Consider the following 10,004-nt stretch of genomic DNA (forward strand, 5'->3'; position numbering starts at 1 on the left):
TTCCCAACTTATTCTATGAGATCAGAATTACTGTGATACAGCAGCAGTCCCCAAACATTTTGGCACCAGAGACTCGTTTTGAAGAAGACAATTTTCCAATGGACCGGGTGGGAGGGTTGTTGGGGGGGGGGGTTCAGGCGGTAACACGAGCCATGGGGAGCAGCAGGTGAAGCTTCGCTCCCCGGGTGCCCTCCCGCAGCTCGCCTCCTGTGGTGCAGCCCGGATCCTAATAGGCCACGGACCGGTACCAGTCCACGGCCCAGGGGTTGGGGACCCCTGTGATACAGAGGTATCAGAAGAAAACAAATATACAAACTCATTATTGTTCATCTATATAGATGTAAAATACATTAACAAAGTATCAGAAAACTGTCTCTGCAACATATACAAAGGATTATACAACATGATCCAGTGGGATTTGTCCCAGGAAAGGCAAGGTTGGCTTAACATTTGGATATCAATTAATGGAATAAACCATATAAATAAAATAAAAGACAACAAGAAAAAACCCCCCAAAGCCACACGATGATTATCACAATAAATGGAGAAAACTGGAACAGAGAGTCTAGAAATACATCCATGCTAATACAGTCAAGTGATCTTTGAAAAGGGAGCAAAGGCAAAGGAATGGAGAAAGGATAGTCTTTTCAACACATAGGGCTTTAAAAAAGTGACCCAGACACAGATCTTACACCTTTCACAAATATTTTCACAAAATGGATAATAAACCTAAATACAAAACTATAGAATAGGGCTTCCCTGGTGACACAGTGGTTAAGAGTCCGCCTGCCGATGCAGGGGACACGGGTTCGTGCCCCGGTCCGGGAAGATCCCACATGCTGCAGAGTGGCTGGGCCTGTGAGCCATGGCCGCTAAGCCTGCGCGTCCGGAGCCTGTGCTCCACAACGGGAGAGGCCACAGCGGTGAGAGGCCCGCGTACCGCAAAAAAACAAACAAAAACAAAAACAAAAACTATAGAATACCTAGAAGATAACACAGGAGACAATGAAGACCTTGGGTTTGGCAATGAGTTTTTAGATACAACACCAAACCACAATCCATGAAAGAAAAACCGAGTATTTTGGACTTGACTAAAATTTAAAAGTTCTGCTCTGCAAAAGACACTGTTAAAAGAATATTGAAAGATATTCGTCATATGTCGTTAGGGAATTGCAAATTAAAGCAACAAAAACATACTGTTACTACACACCTATGTGAATGGCAAAAATCGAAAACACTGACAACACCAAATGCTGACAGGGACATGGAGCAACAGAACTCTCACCTACTGCTCATGGGAATACAAAATGATACAGCCACTTTGGAAGACAGTTTCTTACAAAACTAAATATACTCTTACTATATGACCTAGCAAATCATGCCTTGGCTTGAAACCAAACAAACTGAAATCTGAGGTCTACAAACTTATGTCCTCCTACACACAATGCATATTGCAGGTTTATTCATAACTGCCAAAACTTGGAAGCAATCAAGATGTCCTTCAGCCAGTGAATGGATAAGCAAACTGTTACATCCATACAATGGAATGTTATTCAGTGATAACTTATAAGCAAATCTTCACAGCAGCTTTATTTGTAACAGCCAAACGCTGGAAATAACCCAAACATCCACTAACAGGCAAATGGATAAAAAACCAATTGTAGTATATCCATACAATGGAATAATACTCAACAATACAAATGAACAATTAATACATGCAACACGATGGCTTAATCTCAAAATAGTTACGGTTAGTGAAAAATGTCAGAGTCCCCACTCCCCAGAAAGTATATACCATGATTCTATTTATATGAAATTCTAGAAAATGCTTGCTATTACTTGTGAACTGTGGGAAAGGGGGCCAGAAAGGACTGGGAGGAAAGGATTATAAAGGGATACAAGGAATCTTTTGGTTGTGTGGGATATCTCCATTATCTTGATGGTGTGGTCTCATCAGTATTTACACATGGTGAAACATAACACGTTTTACACTTTACATATTCAGTTTATTTCATGTCACCATACCTTAATGAAGATGTTAAGAACTAAATGTTCCCTATGAAAACCCATATTTACCATTCCTCTTGGAAAGTCACATCTGCCAACTGTTCTGGTTCTAGCATATCCCTCTCCCCACAGTTTAGGGGGATTAGCCCTGCCTCAGTATCAGCAATGAAGCCCACGTCCACTTCAGTCACTAGAAATGTTGGCTGGGTCAGAGAAGCCTGATCCCTGGATCTCTCATCAGTGCTGGGGTTCCTGCCTGTGCAGTGATGGCCATAACATCAACAGCCCAGGGAGGTACAGGAATCCACAAATCTTTAGATTATTTACTGTAACAGTGCATTGGCCGCAGGAGACTCAGACATCTGAAGGTCCTGAGAATTTCTGTACACTTTCATGCCATACAGCCAAAATCACATGGATGTTTATAGATGCCACTGTTAGAATAGACATACATCCTCTCACTAGCCACAGTCATCCCCACTCCATTATATCAGTGTTTCTGTACCAACTATGATTCCTACCTTGCCCTAAAGGGCTAAAGCCTTCCAGTCAATGATACTTGCCTATGAGATTCTGGACATCAGGGACTGGCTCCTGTACAGGTCCAGGAGACAGAAATCCCTCAAAAGTGCTGGGGAATATGGGATATTCCCTAGGAACAAAGGACCCAATTCATGTTGCTTCCACAAGTACTGGAGATTTCCACACCAACTGTGCCCTCCTCAGAATGAACTCTGGGCTCACAGTAAATCCTGACTTCGAAGCCACAGGATTAGGTGCATAAAGCTCTTCAGACTTTTCTAGCAAGCCTTGGGCAACAATGCAAACTAGGCCAGACTAGACTGAGAGCTGTTCTCTACCACCCTGCTGTCCCTTCTGAGGCACATAACATTGGTGTCAACATAAGGTGTTCCTCCCTTCATGTCAGTAAAACCCAATTTTTTCTCAATCCATTAGACACAGTGAATTGACCTCCCGTGAGTAAAGACTGCCACAGCAGGCCTTTATCACTGCACAAACTAGAGTAGCACAGACAGGGAGTTCCAAAGTTGGGTGACTTGGGAGTAAGATAAATAAGTCACAGCTATCATGTGACAGTCAACATTGTCCAGGAAGAAGTGAAATCGTGTCTGGAAATCCCCAGTAGACTCTGGTCCTTTCGGCCAGAGCTAGATCATGGTCACTCAGTACCCAGTCATGGGGAAGGAAATGAGGACCTTCTGTGCACTCAGAACATTCACAATCCCCTAGAGGGATCAGGAGAGACAGCACAGGGCTCCACCTTTCCTGAGCATATTGGAGTAACTGACAGACACTGTGGGAACTTAACAGCAATGAGATGGCTTCCACCACAGGCACTGGCAGTGATATAACTGTCAAGAGCCCTGGACAGTTGAGGAAGTGCAATGCACCTCATGAGAGCTTCTCACCTATGTGGTACTTATCGGGAATCTCCCCGGGGTGGATGTACGATTGTACAAGGTTGACCTGCTGGCTCCCTCACAAAGGGCACTCACAGAGCTCTTCTCTGGTGTGAGTCCTAATACCTTGAACAAGGATACAGCACATTTTCTGCATTCATAAGGCCTTTCTCTAGCGTGAACCTTCTGGCTGCTAAACATGTGTAACAGATGCAGCTAAAGGGCCATCAAAACTGTTGCATTCATGAGGCCCTTCGCCAGTGTGAACTTTCTGGTGCCGAACAAGATGGGAGCTTCTGCTATAGGCTTTCCCACATTCACTGCACACATAAGGCTTCTCTCCAGTGTGAACCCTCTGGTGAAGGATGAGGCTAGAGTTGCGGCTAAAGAATTTCCCACATTCACTGCACTCATAAGGCCTTGCTCCAGTGTGGACTTTCTTGTGCTGAACAAGGTGGGAGCTACTAATGTAGGCTTTCCCACATTCACTACACACATAAGGCCTTGCTCCACTGTGAACCCTCTGGTGTAGAATGAGGCTAGAGTTGTGGCTAAAGCATTTCCCACATTCACTGCACTCATAAGGCTTCGCTCCAGTGTGAATTCTCTGATGCACAATGAGGTTGGAGCTATGGCTAAAGAATTTTCCACATTCACCACACTCATAAGGCCTTTCTCCGGTGTGGATTTTCCGGTGCTGTACAAGCGTGTCTTTACGGCTGAAGGCCTTTCCACACTCACTGCACTCATAAGGCCTTGCTCCAGTGTGAATTATCTGGTGCTGAACAAGTGTGTCTTTGCAGCCAAAAGCCTTCCCACATTTGCCACACACATAAGACCTTGCTCCTGTGTGGACTCTCCTATGTTTAATGAGGCTGGAGTTATGGCTAAAGAATTTTCCACATTCTATGCACTCGTAAGGCCTTGCCCCAGTGTGAATTCTCCAGTGCTCAATAAGGTGAGAGCTTTGGCTAAAGAATTTCCCACATTCACTGCACTCATAAGGCCTTTCTCCAGTATGAAATCTCTGGTGCTGAACAAGTGTGTCTTTACGGCTAAAGGCTTTTCCACATTCAGTACACTTATAAGGCCTTTCTCCGGTGTGAATTCTCTGGTGCTGAACAAGGTGGGAGCTTCTGCTGTAGGCTTTTCCACATTCGCTGCAGTCATAAGACCTTTCTCCAGTGTGGACTCTCTGGTGTTGTACAAGCGTGTCTTTGCGGCTGAAGGCCTTCCCACATTCACTGCATGTATATTGTCTTTTCCCATTGTGAAATTTCTGGTGGGTTTTTAGGTGAGACAGGTGAATGAAGGCCTTTCCACATTCCTTACACACATGTGATGTTTCTCCACTATGAATTTTTGTGTGATGAATAAGAACTGATTTCTCCTTGGACAGATTTCCACATGGTAGGCACCTAAAAGCTCGCACTTCAGCCTGAGTTATCTGGTTGTCAAGGAGAGTGAAGGTGTTCAGGAACGTTTTCCCATTGTCACTGCAATTGAGAAGCATCAGTTCATCATGGTCTCCCTGGTGTCGCCCGAGTCTGGAGCTTTGTGGAAAAGGCTCCATGAACTCAGCCTTTTTGCATGGACTCATTCCATTGTAAGTGCTTTGGTACTGGAACAGGTCAGAGCTACCTGGCAAGTCCATCCCTTCCTCCCTGCAAGTAAAAGGTCTCCCTAACATGTGGACAGCACAGCTCTTCACAAGTGAGGCCCCATCATCACCCCTTCTGACAGGATTCTTCCCACTATATTGCTTCTGGTGCTGATAAAAGTTTTCACTGAACAGGAATCCTTGCCCACAGGGGTCACATGTGTACAGTTTCTGTGCAGGGCATGATCCCTGGTGTTCAGCCAGGTGCAAAATGTCTTTCAAGAGTGGGTCACATATCTCACACGGCTGGGCTTTCTGGATAAATGGACATGACTCAGGAGTCCTGACCTCTGACACTCCTTCTACAAAAACGCTCTGCTCAGAAGGGGCCTCCTCATTGTCTGCTTCACACCAACAACCTGAAATCAAAGAAATTCTAGTGAAGGACATGTTGACTTTGGTGGGAAGCAGCAACTCCATCACATAGGTATGTGTGACACACCAATGAATGAGTCCACTGGCTTTTGGCAGGATGAGGGAGCCAGGATCAGGAAGGGCTCACTGTCAGTCATAGGCCTCTAAAGATCACAGTATGAAGGAACTCTAACGATGGGTAAAGACACAATGATGTTGGACAGTACTGGAAGTAGAGGCGAGGTCTCCAACTCACTCCTCTACAAAAGCGTTTCAGCAGGGCCTCGGATGCTGGTGTCAGGTGAGCTCTGTGCAGAAAGCTGTGTCCAGGCCCAGGAAAATCTGATTGCAAGTAAGTAGCTGGTTCTTAAGGACTACATATGGATATGTGCACAACTCATGACACATTATAGTAGCCAGTGTTGCTGAGCACTGTGGACGAAGAATGAGTGAGAGACATGGAGGCCAGAGAGGTGGGGAAACAGCCAAGGGATGGAAGACAGAAATGTCAAGTGCCAAGAACGGGGAAGGAAAGGGAGAAGTGAGGTACTGCTATGTGCCTTGGCAAGAAAACACTGGTGAACACAAAGCAGGTTGATGGTACGATGTGAACCCAGCCCTAAGATCGCTCTCTTTCAGCTCCCATGCAGCAGGGCCAGGCCCTCTCTGGCCTCTCTCACTGTGGCTGGAGTCAAGGCTCCCTGTCAGGAACCCGGGGCTTCCTGTTCCTCTCCAACTGGAAAACTACATGTGATCAGGAAGATGGAAGTTGTAAAAAAATCATAGGGCAGATGGGTGGCCCAGGTAGACCCATTCCACAGAGAAGAAGAGAATATGTTTTTAAAAAAGGAGAGAGAGAAAAACCCAAAGGAGGATTTGGCGGAACATCCCTGTGTCTGCCACAAGCAGTGACCATGTCAGTACCTACAATTCCTGGGATAGTCATGCCCCAGGAAATCTCAGCCAGAGGACAGGGGCAGAACATGGACGCAGAGGCATCATGGATCTGGAAGTGCCCAACCGGGGCAGAATCTGTGAAGCAGACTGAAAGAGCCCTGAACTCCTAGCCTGATCCTGAAAGACTTTGGGCAGAGGTGTTGGGATGCTCAGCGAGGGAGGGGACACCACACACGGCCCAGCCTCGGCACCCACAGTGCCTACTCTGGGACCCAAAGAAGGGAAGGAGAAGAGTCACTGATCTGGCTGGACCGAAAGACCTGCCCCAAGGGAAGTGGGGAAAAAGCAAACCCCAAGGACACTGGAGCGGGCATGAGGGCCTGTGGAAGGCAGCCTCTCCGATGGCCCCCAAGAATGCCTACCTCCCAGTATTCCCGCCCCTGTGTAGGCCGCTTCCCTTGACCATAGGCGGGACTGATTGACCCATTTGAATAGGGCAAAAATGATGGGATCATTTTCTCCAAGTCAGGTTAGAAAAAGACCAGTCATCATCCTGGACATTCTCTCTCGCACACTTGCTCAGAGAAGGCACGTTATGAGGTGCACTACATGTTATGAGGTGCACTACAGAAAGGCCACCATGACAAGGAACCGAGGGAGGCCTCTGACCAACAGCCAGTTGGAACTAATTCTCACAGTTCAACAAGCCACAAGACACTACATCTTGGAAACACAAAACATGAGTGAATTTGTAAGTGGATTCTTCCTGAGAATGGCCTATAGATGAGAACACAGGTTTGGCTGACAGCTTGATTGAAACCTCATGAGAGACCCTGAGTCAAAAGCACCCAGGTAAGCTGTGACGAGCAAGGTTCCTGATACGCTGAAAGTTACATAACGCATTTTAATTGTTTTAAGTCACTAACTTTTGGAGTAATTTGCCATGTACCAATAGATAACTGAAACAGGGACTTACCCAGCGAGGCCACAAGTGCAAAGTTCTCCAGCATCACATCACGGTACAGGAGTCTCTGAGCTTCCTCAAGGAGCTCCCACTCTTCCCGGGAGAAGTACACGAACACATCTTCGAAGGTCACACAGCCCTGCCACGATGGGGACAATTGAGCCCACGGACAACAGGACTCCCCAGTCTACCCATTAACCTATCCCACCCCGGTCCTCCCCAGCCTCCCAATTCAGAGGCGATACTAGGCCTTGACACAACTATTGCCTGCTCTCTCCTGTCCCTCTGATCACTGTGTGCAGCCCAGAGCAGAACCAGGCAGGTGGGCAGATATATATTATATAAGCTATGGGTCTTGCATGAAGGGCACAAAACACTCTCCTGCTGGCATCCTCAAGAACATGCCTCCCAGAAACAACTAAGGCCATCAGGTCACACTCCTCCCAACATGTGTCACTCTGAACCACACTTTCCTCATATCTGGGACCACACCTCATTAACACTGACAAACTTCTGATCCACAACATATGCACCTCCAAGGCAACCCCCACTCCTGAAGCCACTCTGCATACAGTATCCAGGAAGTACTCATGTCTTTATGACAGGCACCACTGCCACCCAGGTGCCTGAGCACGATGCCAAGTCCTCAGGAACCAGTTTCCACTTTCTTTGCCACCATCAACACTTATGTGGACTATTGCAGTAAGCTCCTCCCTCATGCCCACACTCCATTCTCAATTAGACAGCAGCCAGAGGGAGCCTGTTAAGATCCGATTCAGAGCATCTCTCTTCTGCTCCAAATCGTCAATGTTTTTCAACACCATCAGAATAGAAACCCAGCTCCTCAGCCTGCCATTCTTGCCTGACTCCTGGCCCTTTTCCCAACGGACATAATGAAGACCTGTGGTTCCTTGAGGACTCCCAACTCAATCTTACCTCCAAGCATTTACACATGCTGTTCCTGGGTCTAATACACCCTTCCAGTCCTCATCCCATTGGCTACCAGAAGCAGGAACCTCTTCATATAACTGTTGGCTTAGATTCAGGATACTGGGCTAGAGAGGACCCCTCCTTTAAGGCCCCCAGACTCAAGTGCAGGGAGAGGGACAGGTGAAGAGTCCTAGTAACTCACTATGTCTCATCAGAAAATCTCCAACGACCCTAGTTTAAAAACATATACAAAATCCATACACCTCTCTAACCTCCACTGCCACCACTCTGGTCCACCTACCATCAACACTCATCTGGACTATTGCAGTAGACTCCATCCTGGTCTCCCTGCCCACCCTCAGGCTTCCCCAATCTTTCCACTCTGCTACAAGAGGAAGGCTGTTAACACCTATGTCAGATCACCTCCCTTCTCTGTTACAAACTTTCTATGGCTCCCGCCACCATAGAAAAGAGGCCGAGCTCCTCAGGCTGCCATTCCAGGCCTGATCCCTGACTGCCTGCTCTCTATTCTCACCAAACATAACAGAGACCTGCAGTTTCCTGAACCCTCCTAGTTCATTCTCACCTTCAAGTGTTTGTACCAGATGGTTCCTGGGCCTTGGAAACCATTTCACGCCTCACCCCATCAACACTGGGAATGGGAAACTCGCCACATATCCACCGTCAAGGACCGCCCTTCACCGCCTTTATACTCAAGAAAAGGGAGCGATGAAGGCAAAGTGCTGAAAGCCCTAGAACACACCATCCCTTACACCTGAAGCGGTGAGGGCTCGAGGGACCCTCCACTCACCTGAGCCCGGTCCATAAGCGTCGCGGCCGCCATGGGATCCTCTGAGCAGACCCGGTTCGAGAAACTGGCGACTGGAGCGGGCTCTGCGGGAGCAGCCGAACGCCCACCCCACACTGGGCGAAGTGGCCTCGGGACGACTATCGCACTCAGAGCCCCAGGCTCCCCCTTTTAAAAAGGCGCTCAGGCTCAGGGTGCCGCCTCTGGAAGCGGACGAGGACGGAGGGCGGGTGAGAAGGCTTCGGCAAGAGCGCAGCCCCGGCTGACACCTCCGCGCAAGGCGGCCCGTAACACGACGGGGACCATGGATCCTAACAACGGCGCGGAGGGAGATCCTATCCTTTCTACTGTCCTTCCCGGTTAGCTTCCGAAGAGCCACACGGAAGGCGGACCCCAGCCAGGCCTCCCAGCCTCCACAGCCACTCTAGACAGCCCTGGCGCAAGCAAAAGACGTCACGGCCGCGACGCCGGAAGTCCCGCCTCTGCCGGCAGGGGCGTCAGGAAACGCCCATCTTCCGGACTGTCATTGGCGCAGCGCGGATGCGCCGGGCACAGACTTATGGGTAAAGGAATTTGTGTCCTCTATCCAAGCAGGTAAGGGGTACTTTTCCGGCTCTCCCCGATAGCAGTGCGGAGGCAGGTAGAGGGAGAAAGGTCGGGGAGGAATTGGGTCGCGGAGGGCCAGAGCTCTTCTTAAAGGCGACGCGTCCAGATTTCCGTGGTCACCTGTGACAAAGCCGCGTCCTCCGCCGTCTCCAGCAGGTGGACCATTCTTTCATCCTGGGAGAACTGCTTCACCTCCGAGTTTTGGGGACTGAGATTTAAATTGAACGATGAAGGGAATTCCCTGGCCCTCCAGTGGTTAGGACTCCACGTTTCCAGTTCGAGGGCGTGAGTTTGACCCCTGGTCGGAGGAACTAAGATCCCGCAAACCGCGCGGGCCGGCCAAAAAAATAATTGAAT

The 10,004-nt window shown here is 48.5% G+C and overlaps 1 protein-coding gene across 1 annotated transcript; it reads right to left on the minus strand.

The window, feature by feature from the left end:
- Positions 1–1,572: 1,572 nt before the first annotated feature.
- On the minus strand, positions 1,573–9,493 carry ZNF304 (zinc finger protein 304). The gene is made up of 3 exons (XM_067717777.1): positions 9,045–9,493; positions 7,316–7,442; positions 1,573–5,447 (listed from the first exon to the last, which is right to left on the minus strand). Exons 1-3 carry the CDS (start codon positions 9,075–9,077, stop codon positions 3,622–3,624), a joined length of 1,986 nt encoding a protein of 661 aa, XP_067573878.1. The 5' UTR covers positions 9,078–9,493; the 3' UTR covers positions 1,573–3,621.
- Positions 9,494–10,004: the final 511 nt, after the last annotated feature.

The sequence above is a fragment of the Pseudorca crassidens genome, chromosome 20 (genome assembly GCF_039906515.1).
Source record: "Pseudorca crassidens isolate mPseCra1 chromosome 20, mPseCra1.hap1, whole genome shotgun sequence".
Taxonomy (NCBI): domain Eukaryota; kingdom Metazoa; phylum Chordata; class Mammalia; order Artiodactyla; family Delphinidae; genus Pseudorca; species Pseudorca crassidens.